The sequence below is a fragment of the Prionailurus bengalensis genome, chromosome D3, assembly GCF_016509475.1.
Source record: "Prionailurus bengalensis isolate Pbe53 chromosome D3, Fcat_Pben_1.1_paternal_pri, whole genome shotgun sequence".
Taxonomy (NCBI): Eukaryota; Metazoa; Chordata; class Mammalia; order Carnivora; family Felidae; genus Prionailurus; species Prionailurus bengalensis.
Genome location: NC_057356.1, coordinates 44573914 through 44596603, shown reverse-complemented (window position 1 = coordinate 44596603; position 22690 = coordinate 44573914). Strand labels below are relative to the sequence as shown.

Genomic DNA, 22690 nt, shown 5'->3' with positions numbered 1-22690 from the left:
CTTCCTTCAAAGGAAGAAAAGAATTGGGAAGGTCACTCAAAACCTAACTGAAACTATAATGGGACACTACAGTGTGGTTCTCATGGACATGCACATATTCTAAATTAAAGAAAAATATAACATTAAATATAATAATACTCTAGAAATGTTGGGTCACTATCTTCCATAGGATTAGCATTTAATTTTACTGCTATTCACCTGAATATTGTTCAGTTAGGTGAAAAAGGAGATGATACTGCAGAATATCTTGTGCAGAGACTGAAACAGTATCTAGCTCCTCCAACCCCAAAACAGATGTTTTTAACCCTCAGAAAAGAAAGAAAATGCCAAGTATCATGTCTTTTTACTGTGTAGATATTCCAACTCTACATACTGGTTTCCTTAGTTGTAAAATGAGGATCTCTTCTAATAATAACATCTTATGACTCTCCTCACTCTTCTTCTTTGTCCTTCACAAAAAAATACACATACAAGCCTCCCTCTCTCAGTGGAGAGAAAATGAAGAGAAAAATGACAAGTTATCCAACATCTCTTTGTTTTTCTTACTGACCACAATACAACCATAGATAATGTCATGCTCCTTAATACATGGAAACAAACATTTCAGGAGTTAATCAAGGGTTACTGATGTCCAAGTAGTAGTTTAAAACTCTACATGTTCACACAATCCTCAAGAGACTACTCCACTATTTCAAAGTGAAGACCATCCCTTAAAAGAATGGAGGCAAAGTGTGTGTGTGTCTGTAAATATATATATAAATATAAATTTTATCACTTCATTCAAGTTATTAGGCCTTCCTGCTCATATCAATCACATTTCAATTCAATTAAATATATTTATGTATTACAAGGCACACAGTGTTTGAGACTGGATGCATAGCACATATAAGAGAAAATGGACACACTATAAGTATAGTCTCATTTAATAATACTCTCAGCTACATTTTATATAGCACCCAGAATATTCAAATTTTATTAAAAAAGAAAAATATTCAACACAAAGATATGGATTGGATTATCAAATCTTTATATATTCAACACAATATCACTCATTTATCACACCTGATTTCAGAATTTAAAAAGTTAAATGAAGGCATCATAATATTCTAGAGGGAAAATTACGAGTTGTTCACATATTCAGTAAGCTTTAGTATGTGCCTTTGTTAGAATAAGCAGTAAGAAATGCCTGTGAAATTATCTTAGCACTAACCTGAAAACACAAGATTATTACATCATGTGGTCCATTTATATTTTACTGTTATTTCTCACACTCAATTTATATTAAAGAAAAATGTGTAAATAACACTATGTAAGGTAACCTCATAATACTATTAACAGTGCCTCCAAAATATCAATCTGGTATCAGTATCTCCAAAACACTTGGCTGGTTTTTGGCCAGCTCTGCAGAGAATATTGCTAATTTATTCTCATGCCTGAGAAGGGGCTCTAAAAACTTAAAGGAAGCTAAAAATGCAACAATTCACAGAAAGTACCTAAGTAACGTGCTGATTAATACTAATTCAAAGAAATTTAGTTTTCATTTTCAACAACAGAAATGATTTCTGCTCTTCATTTAAATCTGAAATTTCACCTGTATATAAGAAAAGATAATATGGCTAAACTCTATGGAAACTATCTCTATAATAATCAAAAATAAAAACGCAGCATTGTTTTTAGTTAAAATTCCTGAAATAAAAAAAATACTATATTAAGACACATTGGGGGGCGCCTGAGTGGCGCAGTCGGTTGGGCGTCCGACTTCAGCCAGGTCACGATCTCACGGTCCGTGAGTTTGAGCCCCGCGTCGGGCTCTGGGCTGAGGGCTGAGGGCTCAGAGCCTGGAGCCTGTTTCCGATTCTGTGTCTCCCTCTCTCTCTGCCCCTCCCCCGTTCATGCTCTGTCTCTCTCTGTCCCAAAAATAAATAAACGTTGAAAAAAAAAAATTTATTAAAAAAAAAAAAAAAGACACATTGGAACTGCTATTCTACACTGCTCCAAATTTTATAAACCATGATACTATAATATTCAGTGTCTCAGAGTAAAAACTTATATGGTCTCCCACAACTGTGAAAGAAAACAAATGGCTTTATAACTCTCTTAATGTCTTTATTTCAGTTACTGTTACATCATGAGGAAACATCAAGATTAGCTTTGAAATCTAGAATCTACATTGATCTGAAACTTTGAAATCCAGATTTTGTATTCTCCAAAATATATGACATCTAGACATATTTTTGATAACCAGGAATATCACACTTTATTTTTAAAAAGCACTACCAATAATTAACTCTACTATATTATTAGCTAATTGCTGAAAAATTATTACTGCTTACTAAAGGCAAAGCTAAGGAATAGAATGCTACTTAAATCCCACATGTATATACACGCACATATAAATTTTGAAAACTTTTCCATATTATTAACCATAATAAATTGAAATAATTATTTGTGCTGGTATCAGGCTACATTCACAATGATGTAAATATTTTACTGTAGAACTAATATATACTAGTAAAAGAAAAACCTCAGAATTAGCTAAGAATTATACTAACTAAAGTACCATCCGTTGCAATTAAAATTGACTATACATGAAATCCAACAATTAAGCCAAGTATACGAAGAAGTATAATTATAATATAAAACAAAGATCACAAAGAAAAAAATGTTATAATTCAAAGTAAGAGATTCATCAATATATATAAATTATAAAACACAAGAAAGGGGGAATGTTGACACATGCTAATCACATCTAATATTTTATTCAAAAATGCTAATTTCATCAGGTTCTGGAAATAATAATTTACTATAATCTGGTTTCCTCAAATAAATGTAAAGGCCAAAGACTTTTAAGATTTCTTTTTTAATGTTTGTTTTGAGACAGAAAGAGGGAGACACAGAATCTGAAGCAGGCTCCAGGCTCTGAGCTGTCAGCATAGAGCCTGATGCGGGTCTCAAACTCACAAATCGTGAGATCATGGCCTAAGCCAAAGTCAGATGCTTAACTGACTGAAACACCCAGGCACCTCAAGGCCAAAGACTTTAGATAAAAATTCTAAGTACACCAGAAATGGCTCATCTGTCTTCTGATATCACTGACCAGTGCAAGGAAGAAAAGCAAATTTTAAGAATAAAAAATTTGATATGAAAAGCCTCAAAACAACCTCAGTTGTTTTTGCAATTTCAATTTCAATTTGCAATTTCAACTGATATATAAGTTGTGTCACCTTCTGATACTCTTCAGTGTCCAATTAAAATCACACTCTCTGGGGGGCGCGTGGGTGGCTGTCAGTTAAATGTCTGACTCTTAATTTCAGCTTAGGTCACAATTTCACAGTCCTGAGATGGAGCCCCATGTGGGGTTCTGTGTTAGGCATGGAGCCTGCTTAAGATTCTCTCTCTCCATATTCCACTCCCTGCGACCCCTCCTTAAAAAAAAAGGAATCATACTCTTTATCTGGCAATCTAGAGTCACAACTGCATGAAATATCTTGAAGAAATAAGAATTTAAAAAGTCACGTAGTTTTAACTAAAGCATCACTTTACTGCAGAATAACAATGGCTTTTTTCCCTTTTATTAAATGTCACCTGACACCAATCATTTGGTTGGAAGAGTCACTGTACAAATTTTCAGCGGAACTCTCAAAATTTATACAAGAACTGAAGAAATGTTAAGTAGGATACTCTCTCTTTCTTGTATAGGCTTATTAGCACTATTAAATATACTACCCTACCCCCAGTAGAGTGAAATAATTCAAAATACTTAAAAGTCCCTCATTTCCTAAACACTTCAATTTTCAGTTTATCTTAAACTTTATGATTTAACCTATTGGGATGAGCACTGGGTGTTGTATGGAAACCAATTTGACAATAAGTTATATATATATAAAAACTTTATGATTTAATATAACCTAAATATCCTCAATAAAATCTCTTTTCAACCATTTTAATCTGAAATAATTGTTCTGTTTGACCTCTAACAGTTTCTCTACAAAATCTGTAACTAATCATATTAACATCTTGTGATATCTAGCGCTGTCATGGTTGTCAAATTAAGACTAACATTTATTAACTCCCTATCATAGTCAAAGCACTGTGGGAGATACACAGATGAATAGGCGTGCTCAAAATTTTAACAGAAACACAGAAATGCCACACTAATAGACATAAAGTGAAATAAAATAAGAACAAAGAACAAGTTAGTGTAGGGCAAATAGAAAATAATTTCAATGATGTGATCTAGGAGCTCTGAAGGAAAAGATGCTTAAGATCAAGACAAAGGATAAGGGCACTCTCACTAAGGGAAACGCTTAAATAAATGAGGAAAGTAGACAAAATATTTTAGAAAAAGGGCATAGCATAATGTAGCTGAAGGGAAAGGTGGAAAGGGGGAATTAGTGGGAGATGAAGTTAGAAAGACAGGCTTAGGACACATCACAAATGAGTGTGAAGGCAAAGTTCAAGGTATATAAATTTTATTCTATGTACAATAGGGAACAAATGAAGATTTGGGAACAGGGAAGGGGAGCCATTATGTCTTTAGAATGGTAAGTTGGCAATTAGATAAAAGTTCAATCAGAGATAAGACTGAAATCAGAGAAAACAATTAGAAAAATATTGTAATAGTTTAAGTAAAAGTGGTGAGTACTTAATTAGATCAGCAAAAATGGGAATAGGAAGAATGGAATAGATTGGAAAGCTGGGTACAATAAATGGAATTTTGAGAACTGAAGTTGAGAATTATTGACAGTGTAGTCAATGACAACCCTAAGCAAAGAGGCAGGAAGGGGGGTGATGTATTAATACATTCTTAGTTAAATCATTCTCTGTCCATGTGTTTCAGTCTTGCCTCATATACAGACCATAATACAGAAGTAACATAAGGTGGGTAAGACCTATGATTCTTAAGTCAGATTCTTGCTCAACTTCTAGCTACTCCACTAGTCACTATATCTTGAATAAATAATTTCATCTCTTTATAAGCTTCATATTCTTTATCTACAAAGAGATGATATTAACACCTGCCTCAAAAAGCTGTTGAAAGGATTAAAGGAGATAATGCATGTAAACCACTTAGTGGAGGCCTTGCCTATGGTAAGTACTATCATCATCATCTTCTATTTAAAAGGCAGGGAACATACCATTTTGTCTCCTTCACAATGCCAAAGTACAAAGTGTTCAAATATTCGTAATTTGAAAAATCAAAACATAATATAAAATATGGTCATTTGCTTCATCCTACATTATATACCCCTTGTTAAGAGTACCAACAGGCAATAGCAATAAAATCCTCTTGTTCTCTGTGCTCACCCTCTAGTGGTGATTCTAAGAAACCAAAAAATAACAAAAACTAGAAGGAAACACAATATAAAAATACCATATGGAACCAAAGGATAAGAATTCATGGGGATGTAATATAGTTAGTAATACTGTATTGTGTATTTCAAAGTTGCTAAGTGAGTAAATCTTAGAAGTTCTTATCACAGGAAAAAAACATTTGTAACCACATGTGGTGAAGGATCTTAACTAGACTTATCGTGATAATCATTTCATAATATATACAGATTTCAAACTATTATGTTGTACAACTGAAACTAAAAATGTTATATGTCCATCATATCTCAATTTTAAAAAAGAATTTAGGATAGATTAAAGTGTCAAAATAAACTTGAAAGTGAACAGCTCCCTCAGTCAAGAAATGCAGGCTTAATTCAACTATAAACAGAGGACCTCTAATACCAAATTTTCTAAAATGCTTTTCGTGGTTAAGATGTTCCCCAAAATTTATTCATAGAAAGCTCTAGATTAAGCAAAACTAAGCTTTTTCCTATTCTCTGAGACAGTGCAGATCCTTCATGAGTTCTGTGACTTCCCGGAAGTTTTTTTTCAAACTATAACCAGCAAATACTTTTTTTTGGCAGACTGCCCATCACTATTGTTACAACAGCTGGGAATATCCTCACCAGAAGCATATATATTTATGTTATTAATATGGAGTTAGGTACTTAACAGTTATCTAGCCACATGTTAAAAATAATCATGCAAATGGATAAAAGGAGATGAGAGGACACATTGAGAACAATCTTAAAGAGACATAACTCTCAAGATGGAATAAATTTTAATTAAATCTTTAGATATAAGTATTCTTGATATTTTATATCCATACTTAATATATATTTCAGTAATCATTTCATAATATTTGTATTAATTTCTGTTTGTTTGTTTTTAGAAGGGGGGGTGCAAGTGAGCAAGGGGCAGAGAGAAAGAGAGAGAGAGAGAGAGAGAATCCCCCAAGGGGTGGAAGGGAGGAGGGGGGGAGGAAGAGGGAAGAAGGAAGGGGAAGAGAGGGAGAGCGAGAGAGCGAGAGAGCGAGAGAGCGAGAGAGCGAGCGAGAGAGAGAGAGAGAGAGAGAGAGAGAGAGAGAAGCAGGGCTCACCCAGGCCTCCTGTTTTTACCTGAAGCAGGGCTCGAGCTCACCCGATATGGGACTGAAACTCACCAACTGTGAGATCATGATCTGAGCCAAAGTCAGATGCTTAATGCTTGAGCCACCCAGGCAGTCCTTGCATTAGTTTAACAACCAAAATATAATATAATATTAATAGTGGAGACATAATTTCTACAGACCTTAAAATGATTTATAAAATACTAAAATAAGTCATTATTTCCTCATCAGTATCAGAAAAAAAGAACTAGCACTAGGAAAATATTTTTAAACTGCTAGAGTAAAAAGTGAGATCTTTTACCTGGGATTTCCTCTTAGTGCTGCATGGTGCAGAGCATTAAATCCATTATTGTTTGTAATGGTAACATCTGCTCCAGCTTCTAGAAGAACTGCCAGGATGTCATCACGTTTCTTACTTATTGCATCATGAAGAGGGGTATCACCTTCAGAATCCTTTTTTTAATTTAAAGAGACTTTCATCAGTTCTTGAACCAAACATCATATGTAATACTAATATATATACTGAACTACTAAACAGAAGCCATATCCAAAAACCATCAACAAAACATCCTATGTTAAATTTTAAGATGCAGGCAAGAGATATGAGCCTCATTATATTAAATAAATTCATACTCAATCTAAACACAATGAACACGTAGCCTACCAAAGAAAAGGAAAAATAATCACGTTCAAGTATGATTCAGCTAATTATAAAAAGTAATGAGGTGAAAAAGCTGCCCTCAAAATTCATTAGTTTAAAATAGCCGGCTATACCCATTCCTACCAGTAATTGTTATGCCTGAAATTTCAAAGCAAACTTACACCAGTCTTGGGGCCCTATAGAAATGAATTAAAAATCAGTAGTTCTCGATCTTGGCTGCACATTTAGAATCTATAGGGGAGCTCTTAAAAAGATACCAGGCTGTTCTCCAGACCAACTAAACCAGAATTTCTGGGAGTGAGACCCAAGCATTAGTAGTTTTTCAGAGCTCCCCAGCTGTATATATTGTGTAGTCATGGGTGAAAATCATTAATCTAAATGTTTGCAAGGGGCAGAAAAGCAGTTAGTTAATCAAAATAGAAACAAATGTAAAAGAAAATTTAGCAGTCTCAGTCTTCCTCTTTTTTTCAAGCTGACTACTTTTTTCATTAATGAACTTACTTAGCAGTAAGTTATTATTCATTTTCAGTTATCTGCATAAATGGGTAATTTAGACCGCATTCATCTCATAGTTCCATAAATGTTAAGTCATACCTATGGCATGTACCACGGTTGCTACATCCAGCCTGCCACCTGTTTTTGTCAATAGTTTTATTGGAACACGGCCACACACAGTCATTTATGTATTATCAATGGCTGCTTTCACGCTATAATTGGAGCACTGGATAGTCATTATAGAAACTATATGAAAGCCTAAATTATCATCTGGCCCTTTATAGAAAAAGTTGGCCAATCCCAGACATATACTCATGTACCCTCATAACAGATTCCTAACCCAAGTTCAATCCAACTGTCTACTTTCTGTCCTCCGATGCAGTGGCACTAAAAATTCATACTCAACTTCAGCTAGGCTCTTCACATGGTTGGAATAAGCTTCTACAGGCCCTGCTATGTCATACCTTCTGGTCCCCACAGTAACTATTCCAAATATTCTATCACTCTTCTCAATTACCTTTTCTATACCTACTACTGGCCATTCACTCTCAACAGATGACTTTGCCTCCCATTTCAGACCAAATAAAATCAATAGGTATAAATTATCTCTCCTTCAACAGATTAACACTCTCTACTTCCTCCATCCTCCAATTCTGCCATCCACTTAGAGGGTCTAAGTTCCAAACCCTGTCAGTTCCAAAATGCTGTGCCTCAGATATATCAGTCTCTGATAACCATCTAGCTGAACAAAATCTCCAATTCTTTCAGTTCTCAAACTTCCAGTCCCATTACTCCTGTTTTTCCTCTTCATTACTTCTCTGACACTTATCCAATCTAATCCATCTGGTTGCTAAAACTGTGGAAGGAATCATCTCTTAGGTGATTCTTGCCTCAAAAATTAGGTCCTACTGTAAATTAACCCTAAAACCCTGTATATTTTCCAAAACAAAAAATCTTCCTGAACTAATGACTAGACTAAGACTCTAAGATAAATTCAGCTACAATTAAAATAATTCAGATAGTTATAAAGCATCATGAAATGTAGCCTATTACACTTCCTTAAGCTGCAGAAGCTCATCGTTATGATCAATAAAATTAAATCAATTCATAAGCTGATATATTTGCAAGAAGTCCCCATCCTCACCTTCCAATATAAAATTAATCTACGGACACTTTCTTTAAAAAGGCTTTTCTAAGAAGGAATAGCTGCCAATTTTATCATATTCTATGCCTTTGGGATCATTTCCTATGACCAAACATACACAATGAACTGGTAACAAAGGAATGCTTACCAGAGAACTTAGTACTTCGCTTTAACAGAATCCTAGCAATGCCTGCAGAATATTCTTCATGAAAGACTTTACCTGGAGACTAGGATGACAGCCGAAGTCCAATAAAGTCTTCACAACCTGAAGATGGCCCTTATTAACAGCAATATGAAGTGGTGTCTGTCGGCGCTTGTTGCGAGCATTCAAATCAGCACTGCCCCGGTGCAGTACTTCTATAACAGCACCTTCATCTCCAAAAGCTGCGTGGTGAACAGCTCGATCTCCATCTTTATCCTAAACATCATCATTGAAATCTGAATTAGTGAGTGAATTATTTTAGAAATAAAAATAATACCTGAAGCTATAATAATTCATCAAGAACCAGATTAATGTGAGAAAAGGTTACAAAGAACAGAGCCAACAAAATAACTAGCAAGTCACTTGAACAGTGATTAACTCCAAACAGAAATGATGAACCTGGATCAATACACTATTTCACATATATAGTGGACCAATACTTTTATCAGAAGTTAACAGTGATGATGGTAAGCCAACATTAGGAAAATGTTAAATGATGAGACAACCATTTATAAACGTTTTTTCCATTCAAAAAATTTTACAAAGGCTTTTTAATGACATAAAAATTATATAAATATTAGTTGAGCAATTTAAAAAAGACAGGATGCCAAATTGAGATCTCAATTAACTTTGAGAGAAATATATCAATATATTAACATTGGTTATCTCTGGCTAGTAAGGATACATTCTTCTGTATATTCAAGAACAGAAAAAATTTAAGTACTACCTGAAAAGATAAAAAAATGACACACAAATCAGCATAACTTGACATACCCAAAACCCAAAATTATTTCAGAAAAATCCAGGAGGTATGCCTTACCTTTTTTTAAGATCATTTATTTATCTGGCGGGGGTGGGGTGGGGAGGTATGCACAAGCAGGGTAGGGGCAGAGAGAGAAGGAGGGAGAGAACCCCAAGCAAGCTCTGCTAAATCAGCACAGAGTCCCACATGGGGCCCAATCTCATGAATGGCAAGATCATGACCTGAGCCAAAATCAAGAGTTGATGCTTAACTGACTGAGCCACCCAGGTACCCCTAAAGTCTTACCTTTTATAACAGGCATATTTCTGGAGATGAGAGGCAGAGAAAGACCCAATTACTTATTTTTTCAAATATAAGAAACAACTTTTTAAAGAGGAAAAAAATGTCCATACTGTACCATGAAGATAATATACATAGTCTACACTAAAAAAGAAGTCCCATCACTTTGCTCGATCCAGATGGAGATATGTATTATAAGGATACTATCTTTATTTCAGACATCTCAAATTCTGACACTCAGAAGTAAGCATGCTCTGAGACTTTCTCCAGAGCAATGATTCCCAACCCACAGTCCTTCCCTCTCATGGAGTCCAGTTTTAGCAAGTGGTTTGAAAATCCATATGGTACTCAGCATTATTTGAACTACTTTTCACAGATTTAAATTAAAAACAAAACAACAGGGGTGCCTGGGTGGCTCAGTCGGTTGGGCGGCCGACTTCGGCTCAGGTCATGATCTCACGGTCTGTGAGTTCGAGCCCCGCGTCGGGCTCTGTGCTGACAGCTCAGAGCCTGGAGCCTGTTTCAGATTCTGTGTCTCCCTCTCTCTGACCCTCCCCCGTTCATGCTCTGTCTCTCTCTGTCTCAAAAATAAATAAACATTAAAAAAAAATTTTTTTTAATAAATAAAAATTAAAAACAAAAAAACAAAACAACAGTTCAAAACAGTTGCTAAATTCAAAATAGTTTTTAGCCTTAGAATATTCTCAGACAGATATTAAAAGTAAAACCGCTAATATAGGGGTTCACAACAATTTGACAACCTCCCTTGCAAAGGTAGGAAACTGTAACTCAGCAGTACTTCTACCTTACTAATATGCCAACTAAGCCAAACTAGTTGTTACCTGTCAACCTTGAGCATAAAGGAACTAGCACACTACCACGTGAAAGATTTGACTCAACTCATGTGTCTCTGAGCATTATATTTAAGCAACCCACAGAAATCAGCTTTTTACAAAAGAAAATTCTAGATTTGTGTGTGTGTGTGTGTGTGTGTGTGTGTGTGTGTGTGTGTGTGAGACAGAGAGACAAAGAGATGAAACCTCTCTAGTAGCATTATGTTTCAGAATCTTAGATTTAAGCTCTTCCTTCCCTGTAATTTGTTTAGATTTATTTTTTGTTATAATTTTTAAGGCAATCTAAGTGGTTCTTCTGTTAAAAATAACATCAATCCACTAACACTCGCCAAATAAAAACAGGAACTATTTATGAAATGTACCATATGTTTATGATTGTTAGAAAGCTGTTACTGAAACACTGTTATGCAGGTCCTGTCAACAATTTATTTACACAAAAAAAAAACCCACTAAAAAATTAAAAACTCTTATATGTCAAAAGGATATATACATAAGAGAAACTTCAAGATTCTGGAAAATATATACAGTAGAAAACAATTACTTTGTTTTTCTTCAAAATAAAAAACCTCAGCTGCATAAAAACTTCAATAGGTTTTGTTGCTTTCTTCTGAATCCATTTGTAGTATCCAAATACACCTGATAGAAGCTCATTATTATGTCTCCCATCCTGGCACCAAATGAGATGTTGAGGGACAGGATCACAGCTGATCTCAATAAGGCTACCTGAAAGGATTTGTGCAGGGGCCTCAAATTAAACCTGATCTTGGGTCTTTCTACCCTCTTATCCCCCTCTTTCCTCTGAACTTTGCAAAATCTGCTCTCATTCCCTAGGTTAGCTGACAGAACCACAAACCATATGGTCAACAAAATCAGTATGTGTAAGTTATGCTCACCTACTTCCTCTCCCTGAGACACAAAATATACAAACACAAAATTCTATGTTTGTTACTCTTCAATTTACATTCAGATCTCTTCTCTCTTCTCCAGTCCTACCACGAATTAATTTAGGTCTTGATTCTCAGTCACCTAACTTATTGCCACAGCTTACCCTGCCTCCACTTTATTTTACCCCAATCTATTCTGCGCTCTCTCGCGCGCTCTCTCTCTCTCTCTCTCTCTCTCTCTCTCTCTCTCTCACACACACACACACACACACACACAAATTCCCTCTGTAAAGTATAACATCTATGTTTAAAACTCTAATGTAACCCTACTATATAAATAACAAACCTCTTTTAAAACCTATTTCTGTGGACCATATCATATCCATCTGCTGCCATTATTGCTTCACATATAAAACTCTAACTTACCAACTTATTTGACCCCCTATGTTCATATACTTCACCCCAGATTATCAATGCGTTGATTCCTCACCTTGTTGGCTTGAGAACAGATACCCTTTACAATTCAGCTCAGACAACCTCTCCCTCCCCTATGAAACATCCCCTCTCACCAAATCTTATTATCACTCTGTAGTATAATTATTTGTTTTCAAGTACATCATTTTTAAAATGTTTATTTTTATTTTTGAGAGAGAGTGAGAGTGCAAGCAAGGGGAGGAAGAGAGAGAGAGAGAGAGAGAGAGAGAGAGAGAGAGAGAGAGAATCCCAAGAGGGCTCTGTGCTGCCAGCATAGAGCCTGATGCAGGGCTTGAACCATGAGATCATGATCTGAGCAGAAACCAAGAGTTGGTGCTTAACCAACTGAACCACTTAGGAACCCCTCCAAGTACATTATTCTTATTTGACTGTGAGTTTCTTTTGGGCTACAACTGTATCTTTGTCATCTTTATCCCCAGGATGCACCACAGTACCTACTAGCTAGTAAGAACCAAAATGGGTACAGAGTTGAATCTTTAATATGCCTTAATTACAATCATGGGTTTTTTGGTTTTATTTTTTTCAAGAGACGGAGCATGTGCACATGTGAGGGGTAGGGGCAGAGCGAGAGTGGCAGTGGTGGGGGAGAAGGGGAGAGGGCATAAGAGAGAGATCCTAAGCAGGCTCCAAGCTCAGCATGGAGCCTGATGCAGGGCTTAATCTCACAAACATGAGATCATGACCTGAGCCAAAATCAAGAGTTGGACACTTAATTGACTGACCCACCAAGGCATCCCTACAATCATGTTTTTTTTTTTTTTTTTTTTAAGTTCATTTATTCATTTCGAGAGAGAGCAAGCATGAGCAGGGGATGGGCAAAGAAAGAATCCTAAGCAGACTTTGTACTGTCAGTGCAGAGCCCAATGTGGGGCTTGAACCCACAAACCGTGAGAGCATGACCTAAGCTGAAACCAAGAGTCAGATGCTTAACCAACTGAGCCACACAGGTGCCCTACAATCATGTTTTTTAAATGATTTTTTTTTACTGTAAAATACAAGTAACATAAAATTTATCATCTTAACCATCTTTAAGTGTAAAATTCAGTGATATTAAACATATTCATATTGTTATGCACCCATCACCACCATCCATCTCCAGAACTCATCTTGTAAAACTAAAACTATACCTTTTACACAATAATTCTCCATTGTCCCTCTTCCCAACCCCTGGAAACCATTATTCTACTTTCTGTCTCTATGATTTTTGACTAGTCCAGGTACTTCACATAAATGGAAGCATACACTATTTGTATTTTGCAATTGTCTTATTTCATTTAGCATCATGTCCTCAAGGTTCATCCACATTGTAGCATGAGGCAAAATTACCTTTCTTTTTAAGTAAATAATACTCCATTGTATGTATATACCACATTTTGTTTAGCCATTCATAAATCAAGAATACTTAGGTTGCTTCCAGTTTTTAGCTACTTTGAATAATGATATGAACACTGTTCTTTCAATTATTGTGGGTATATACCCAGAGATGGAATTGTTGGATCATACGGTAATTCTATTTTTAACAAATCACCATACTGTTTTCCACAGCAGCCATACAATTTTACATCCTCACCAACCTCCCCAAAGGGTTCCAATTTCTCCACATCCTCACATATTTTCTGTTTGGCTTTTTTTCTTTTCTTTTTTTTTTTTTTTTATAGTAGCCATCTGACTAGCTAGCTGTGAGGTGGTATCTCATTATGCTTTTGATTTACATTTCCCTAATGATTTGTGATGTTTAGCATCTTTTCAGGTGCTTATGAGCCATCCATATATATTATTTGGAAAATGTCTATTCAAGTCCTTTGCCCAGTTTTGAATCAGGTTTTGTTACTGTTGTTAAGTTTTAAGTATTCTCCATATCCTGGACATCGACCCATTATCAAACATACAATTTGCCAGTATTGTCCCATATTCTGTAGGTTGCCTTTTCATGGTTGATAGTGTCCTTTGGTGCACAGAATTTTTCAATTTTCATGGAAGTCCAATTTGCCTATTTCTTCTTTTGCTGCATGTGCCAACAAATCACTGCCAAATCCAATGTTGCAAGCTTTGCCCAATGTTTTCTTCTAAGAGTTTTATACTTTTAGCTTTTGCATTTAAGTCTTTGACCTACTGAGTTAATTTCTGTAGATGATTTGAGGTAAGGGTCCACCTTCATTCTTTTGTACATAGATATCCTGTTTTCCCAGCACCATCTATTGAAAAGACTGTCCTTGGGGCGCCTGGGTGGCGCAGTCGGTTAAGCGTCCGACTTCAGCCAGGTCACGATCTCGCGGTCCGTGAGTTCGAGCCCCGCGTCGGGCTCTGGGCTGAGGGCTCAGAGCCTGGAGCCTGTTTCCGATTCTGTGTCTCCCTCTCTCTCTGCCCCTCCCCCGTTCATGCTCTGTCTCTCTCTGTCCCAAAAATAAATAAACGTTGAAAAAATAAATTTGAAAAGACTGTCCTTTCCTCACTGAATACTCTTGGCGCCCTTGTCAAAAATTATTTGACCATGTATGCAAGGATTAATGGACTCTTTATTCTGTTCCACTGAGTTATAGATCTGTCTTTATGCCAGTACCAAACTGTTTTGAGTATTGTACCTTTGCAGTAAATTTTGAAATCAGGAAGAATGAGTCTCCCAGATTTTTTATTCCTTTTCAAGATGGTTTTGGCTATCTCAGGGTATCTTGAGATGACATACTGAACTATAGAATGGATTTTTCCATTTCTGGAAAAAAAAATCACTAATATTTTGACAAGGTTTGCATTGAACATGTGGATTAGTTTGGACAGTACTGACATCATTATATAAATTCTTCCAATCCATGAACATGAAATAGGTTTCTATTTGCATATGTCTTCTATAATTTCTTTCAGCAGTATTTTGTAGTTTTCATTGTACAAGTCTTTCACCTCTTTGGTTAAATTAACTCCTAATTATTTTTGTTGCTATTGTAAATGGAGTTGTTTTCTTAATATCCCCTACTGATTGTTGATGGTTAGTGTACAGAAATACAGCTAGCTTTTGTACATTGACTTTGTATCCTGACACTTTGCTGAATATCTTAATTAGTTCTAAAAGTTTTTTGTGTGGAACTTTAGGGTTTTCTAGATAAAAGGATCACATAATCTGCAGAGATAATTTTACTTCTTCCTTTCCAAGGTCGATGCCTTTTATTTCTTTTTCATGCCTAATTACTCTGGCTAGGACTTCCAGTACCATGTTGAATGTGAGTGGAAAAGTGAGTATCCTTACCTTTTTCCTGATCCCAGAGGACAAATTTTCAGTTTTTCATATATGGTTTTTATTATGTCAAGGTTGTTTCCTTCCATTCCTAGTTTGCTGGGGGTTTTTTAATCATAAAAGGGTACTGAATTTAATCAAATGCTTCTACATCAATTGAGATGGTCACATGGTTTTCTCCCTTCATTCTGTTAATGTGATGCTATCACATTGATCGATTTTTGTATGCTAAACTTTCCTTTAGTCCAAGAATAAATCCCACTTGGTCATGGTGTATAATCCTTTTAATATGCTGAATTTGGTTTGTTAGTATTTTGTTGAGGAACTTTATATCATTCTTCACAAGGGATATTGGTTTGTAGTTTTCTTATAGTAACTTTGTCTGGCTATGACATCAGGGTAAAGCAGGCTTCATAGAATGAGTTAGGAAGTGTTCTCTCCTCTGACATTTTTGAAAAATCTGAGAACTGGTATTAGCTCTTTAAATGTTTGGTAGAGTTCATCAGTGAATCAATCAGTTCCAGGGCTTTTCTTTGTCAGGGTATTTTTTTTTAAATTACTGATTCAATCTTCTTACTAGCTATAGGTCTATTCAGATTTCCTGTATCTTCATGATTCAGTCTTAGGTTTTGTGTTTCTAGGTATTTGTCCAGTTCATCTAGGTTATCCCATTTGTTGGCATACAACTCTTTAAAGTACTCACTTATACACCTTTCCATTTCTTTGGAATGGTAATGTCCCCACTTTCATTTCTGATTTTAGTACTCAGAGTCTTTTTTTAATGTTTATTTTCATTTACTATTTTGTTATTATTATTGTTTATTTATTAATGTTTATTTTAAGAGTGCATACACAAGCAGGGGAGGAGCAGAGAGAGAGAGGCAGAAAGAGTATCCCAAGCAATCTCACGCTGTGGAGCTCAATCTCACAACCCTGAGATCATGACCTGAGCTGAAATCAAGAGTCGGACACTTAACAGACTGAACTACCCAGGCTCCCTGAATTTTTTTTTTTTTACTGTTTATTTATTTTTGAGAGAGAGACAAAGCCTTAGTTGGGAAGGAGCAGAGAAAGAGGGAGACACAGAATCTGAAGCAGGCTCCAGGCTCTGAGCTGTCAGCATAGAGCCCAACATGGGGCTCAAACCCACAAACTGCAAGATCATGACCTGAGCCAAAGTCAGACACTTCAATGACTGAGCCACCCAGGCACCCCTATCTGATCTATCTTTTAAATGTACCCATGTATAGCTATAAACTTCTCTTTCATACTGCTTTCACTACATCTCAGAGGTTTTAGTTATGTTCTGCTTTTGTTTTCATTTATCTCTAAGTATTGTCTTATTTCCCTTGCAATTTCTTTGATCCATTCATTGCTTAATTTTAATTTCCACAAATTTGTGCATTTTCCAGTTTTTCCTCTGTTATTTATTTGAAACTTCATCACCTTGTGGTCAGAGAAGATACTCTGTAAGACATCTACCTTTTTAAATCTACTGAGCCTTAATATGCAACTTAACATATGGTCTGTCCTGAAGAACGTACAAGGTGCATTTGAAAAGAATGTGCACGCTGTTGTTAGGTGGAGTGTTCCATAGATGTCTATTAGCTCTATTTGGCTTTATTGTGTTGTTCTATCCATTACTGAGAGTAGGATACTGAAGTCTCAAGGTACTATTGTAAAAATGTTTATTTCTCCTGTCACTTCTGTCAATTTTTTTCATCTATTTGTTTGGTCTATTATTAAGTATATAAATATTTATAATTGTCATATCTTCTTGCTGTATTGAACTTTTTAAAAATAATGCCCATCTCTGTCTTTTATAACCTTCATGACTTAAATTCTATTCTGTCTAAAATTAGTGGAGCTACTCCTGCTCTCTTTTGGTTACTATTTGCATTAATATCTTTCTCCATCCTTTCACTTTAAACTTATGTATCTATGCACCTAAACTGAGTCTCTTATACAGAGAATATATTACATCATTTTTAATCCATTCTGCCAGTCTCTGTCTTTTATACTTTAATCCACCTACATTTGAAGTAATTACTGATAAGGAATAACTTACTGTTGTCATCTTCCTATATATTTTCTAGATACCATACAGCTTTTGTTGCCTCATTTTCCAAATTAATGTCCTCTTTTATATTTGTTATTTTGAAGTGAAACATTTTAATTCCCTTCTCATTTCCTTTCATGTATATTCTATATGTATTTTCTTCAGTCACCATGGGGGTTATATTTAACTTCCTAAAGTTATAATACTAATTTCAAATTTATACCAGCCTAACTTCAATAACCTACAAAAACTCATTAACAGGTCCATTCACAACACTTTCAGTTACTGTCACCACAAAATTACAACTTTGTACATTGTGTGCCCAAAAATATAATTTTTTTAAATCCATCAGTTCTTAAATTATGCAGAAAACAAAATATAGATTTACAAACCAAAATTACAATAATACTAGATTTTAGACTAATAATTTTTTCATGTATTCGTCTCTTAAACCATGTGGGAAACAAAAGAAAGAATTATAGACAATATATTGTTAAAATAATGCTATCTTTTATAAATGCCTACATATTTGACCTTTACAGTGATTTTATTTCTTCTTATGGCTTCAAGTTACTACCTAAAACAACTCATTTCACCCTGCAGGACTCCTTTTGGGATTTCTTGCAAGGCAGGCATAGTGGTAACAAACTCCATCAGTTTTAGGGAATGTCTTAATTTCTCTGCCATTTTTGAAGGAGAGTTTTACCAGACACAGGATTTTTGGTTGACAGTGTGTGTGTGTGTGTGTGTGTGTGTGTGTGTGTGTGTGTGTGTGTGTGTGTGTGTTCTTTTTAGCACCTTGAATACATCAGTCCACTATCTTCTGGACTCCAAAGTTTCTGATGAGAAATCTGAAAATCTTATGAGGATTCCTTATAAGTGACAAGTCACCTCTGTTGCTGCTTTCAAGATTCTTTGGCCTTGGCTCTTGAAGTTTGATGATATTGTGTGTGTCTCAGCATAGGTCTCTTTGAGTTCATCCTACTTGGAATTCACTGTGCTTCTTGGATGTTTGTAATCAGGTCTTTCATCAAATTTGGGAAGTTTTGGGCCACAGTTTCTTCAAATAATCTCTCAGCTCCTCCTTCCCTCCGCCCCCCCCCCCCCCCCCCCCCGCCAATCTCTTCTCCTCAAACTCCCACAGTGCATATCATGGTCCACCTGATAGTGTCCCACAGGTCCCTAAGGCTCTGTTCATTTTTTCTTCAATCTTTTTTCCTTCTACTCCTCAGACTCCATAATTTTCATTGTCTTATCTTCCAGTTCACTGGGTCTTTCTTCTGTCTGGTTAAATCTGTCTTTGTATATCTCCATGAATTTTTCACTTCAGTTATCGTACTTTTCAACTTTAGAATTTCTTCTTGATTTCTTTTTAGGTTATCTTTGTGTTCACTGTTATTTCCATTTTGTTCATACATCATTTTCTTGACTTTCTTCTCATCTTCAGTTAGTTCTTGGAGCATCTTTAAGATAACTGTTTTAGAGTCTTTGTCTAGTAAGCCTATTTGGTTTTATCGCAAGCAGTTTCTGTTGCCTTATTTTTCTTCCTTTAAATGGATCATACTTTCCTATTTCTTTGTATGCCTTGTGATTTTTTTTGTTGAAATCTGGACATTCGATTCTAATAACATGGTAACTCTTAAAATCAGATGCTTCCCCTTTTGCAGGGTTTTCTGGGGTTTTTTTTTCCTGTTTTGTTTTTAATTGTTTTAGGCTTTCTTTGTGCTTATAGCCTAAGGTGTAAAAAGGTCTTTTCTGAACCTGCACCTTTCCTTGGGCATGTGCAGTGACCTTCTAGTTTCTCACAGTAGTTGCTTTTGGATGTCCTAGTCTTTAATGCCAGGCTCCCAGAAGGAGAAAAAGAAAAAAAGGGAGGGGCGGGGGGAAGAGGGGGAGGGTGTACCAATCTTCAAATCTTCTGGAAGTCACTTCAGCGAAGGGGGAATGGCTTACAACAATGGGAAGGTACAACAACGGCGGCCCACCTCTGTGTCTCCACCTCCATGATCAGAAGCAGCAATCAGTGATCAGAACACAGATCCTGATGTTTGTAGAAAAGAGTCCTTGTTGCCCACCCTGGCTCCTGCAAGTTGATCTAGGAACATAAACACGGCTGCCTGCCACTGGGCTAAAGGTTGGCATATAGGTAGTTCCTGCTGAATTAAGAGCTAAAATTGACAACACTGACCACAATTAACCTCCAACCCTTCCCCTGGAAGCAGCAAGATTTCAACAGAATCCAGAGTTCTAAAATAGTTACATCAGAAAGAATTCTACAAGTACTGTTGTTATCTAGGTGGGGCGATAAATTTCTACTACTTCCTACATCACTATATTCCCAGAATCCTCTCAGTAACTACCATGATTTTTAACATCAATGGAATTAAACATTTCCTGAATATACTGACACTTTCAGTAAATTAGTTAAACTATTTTATTATCCCCAGATATAATTAATAGTATTTTACTTCATCTTTTTTTCCTAAAACTCATTCAATTCATCAAGATGCTGGTATTCTGATCATGCTAAAACTTAAACACAATTGTTTGGAAGTGGTGTATTCTGGTTGATTCATTCAGTGAGTATTTAATGGGTTCCTACTACAAGCTCAGTATTGTTCTGGATAGTGGTGATACAACAATGGACAAAATAAAGTTCCTACCCTCATAGAGTTTACATTCTAGTGGGGGAGATAGAATATTATCAACAAAATAAGTAAATACAATGTAAATTTGAGGTAGTAAAAGGGCCATAGGGAAAATACTGGAGGGAAGAAGGATTAGATGACAGCCAAGGGATGACCTCCCAGCCAAAGAATAGCTGAAGAGGTGAGAGAGAGAAAGCTATGAGGATATTTGGGGGAAGAAGTGTGAAGACTAGGATGGTAACAGCAGAAAGGATAAAAAAGTGTTCAAATTCTGGATATATTTTGAAGAGCCAACAGGATTTACTGATGGTAATTACTCATTACCAGATAAGTAATATGAAAAAACAAAAGAGAAATCAGCGAGGATTCTTAAAACTCAACCTGAGCAACTAAAAGAATTTACAGATAAGGGAAGGCTAAAACTCTAGTGTGTCCCCTTGTAAAGCTTGACCTTTTTGTTTGGGCAATCTCAGATTTTAGCCTGCCTTCCTGTAAAAGCCAACTTAAAGACTGTTTTCTAAGTCTTACAAATCTAATCTTTTGTTGACATGCCACATTTTTAATAGTACCAGTTTTGTGGACGTAGTGTGGAATAAGGAGGTAGGGAAGCCTCCATTCATAATCTAAATCAACATGGATCCTTCAGGAACTATGTATACCAATTCCTAGAGCCACTTTGAAGATTATTATCCTGAGCCCTAACTTGTTTTTAAGAAAAGAATTTCCTTAAACTGCCCAGTCTTGAAGCCCACTTGCCCTTTCCTTCTCAGTTTTACATTTACATAAACTGTTACTACAGTTTTGGGTTTTTTTTAACTTATTTACTTATTTTGAGAGAGAGAAAGGGCATGCACGTGCGTGGGGGAGGAGCAGAAAGACAGGGAGAGAGAGAATCCCAAGCAGGATCCACAGTGTCAGCGCTAAGCCCAAGGCAGGGCTTGATCCCACAAACCATGAGATCATGGTTCAAAACGATCTGAAACTGAGCCAAAATCAAGAGTTGGACACTTAACTGACTGAGCCACCCAGGTGCCCCTACAGTTTTCATTACTAGACAAGCAGAATCGGACAGAATTAGTATCTACTTCTTGAGAAACTATACTGTCTACCTTCTGCCAGTTGGAAAGAAACAGTCAAACAAAGGCAATAATAACATCATAAATTCCTTTGGTGGTGTTGTATACTATAAATAGTATCTTAATTATTTCCCTTACTCCACACCCCAACCCTTTAAGTTATTATCATAGATAAGGAAACTGAAGCTTATACCAGTTAAAGTTTTTGCCCAATATCTCTTTAGACAGCAACAATACCATTAAAACTTGGGTTTCCTGATAAAATTTAGTATTGTTCTTCTTCAGAATAGTTTTCATTAATCTTAAATGATAAAACCACCCCAAGTTTCCTGACAACTGCAGTATATATTTGTACTGCATTTGAAAACTAACTGTAAATGACACACTTTTTAGAACTGGTCTTCCATTCAATCCTTCACACCTTTAATATTATATTTCATCAGTGGAAAAAAAATACTTAGTCCCTGCAGGATCCAAAATTAGCTCACTTGTAAAAACATACCTAAGATTTCACAGACCTCAGTGCCTTTACCTATACATTAAGGAGGTAACAGAATGTAATCCTACTGTACTTAGTAGGTTATGACCTACATGGAGACAACTTTTCAAAATAGCTGAGTTTTCCCTAAGAAAAAGAAATAGGAAAAAAATATAATCTTATCACATATCAGAAAGGTACAATATATATGAAATAATTAAGTGGTTACTTTTTCAAATTTTTATTTAAATTCTGGTTTGTTAACATATGGTGTAACATTGGCTTCAGGAATATAATTTAGTGTAATGATAGCTTAAATCAACTGAAAAACAAAAATGCAACAGTCATCTATACTAGGGACTAGCAAACTTTTCTGTAAAGGCCCAGAAAGTATTTTAGATTTTACAAACCACATAGTATCTTGTCACAACTATTCAACTCTGCAGTTGCAATATGAAAGCAGCCATGCACAATAAATAAATGAATGAATGAATGAATGTGCTGTGTTCCAGTAATACTTAACAACATAAATGGAGGGCTGGATTTGGCCTGCAGGCTATAGTTTGCAACCCACTCACTTCCTAATACACATGAAAAAAATGAAAGGTTACAGAATGAGATGACTAAAGAACAAAATATATTACTCTCTTTATTCTTCAGCTAACCTCAAAAGTTTTAATAAAATTAGTTTTTTAAAAACATTGTGGGCTCAGTCGATTAAGCATCCAACTTTGGTTCAGGTCATGATCTCATGGTTCATGAGTTTGAGCCCCGTATCGGGCTCTGTGCTGACAGCTCAGAGCCTGGAGCCTCCTTTGGATTCTGTGTCTGCCTCTCTCTCTCTCTGCCCTCCCCCACTCACACTCTCTCAAAAATAAAATGAACATTGAAAAACTAAAAATTAAAAATACTGTTAATTATTATTGCTTTTACACTTGGTAAAGGTATAATGAAGTTTAAAGCACTTATCTTTTAGGATACATA

The 22690-nt window shown here is 35.8% G+C and overlaps 1 protein-coding gene across 1 annotated transcript in view; it reads right to left on the bottom strand.

Moving 5' to 3' along the window:
• MIB1 (MIB E3 ubiquitin protein ligase 1) overlaps positions 1 to 22690 on the bottom strand; it is a 128517-nt gene that overhangs the window by 48936 nt on the left and 56891 nt on the right. The window contains exons 11-12 of the mRNA XM_043558442.1: positions 8963 to 9160; positions 6744 to 6895 (exon numbers count right to left, since the gene is read on the bottom strand). Coding sequence (XP_043414377.1) covers positions 6744 to 6895; positions 8963 to 9160 — 350 coding nt within the window. The remainder of the gene's footprint in view (positions 1 to 6743; positions 6896 to 8962; positions 9161 to 22690) is intronic.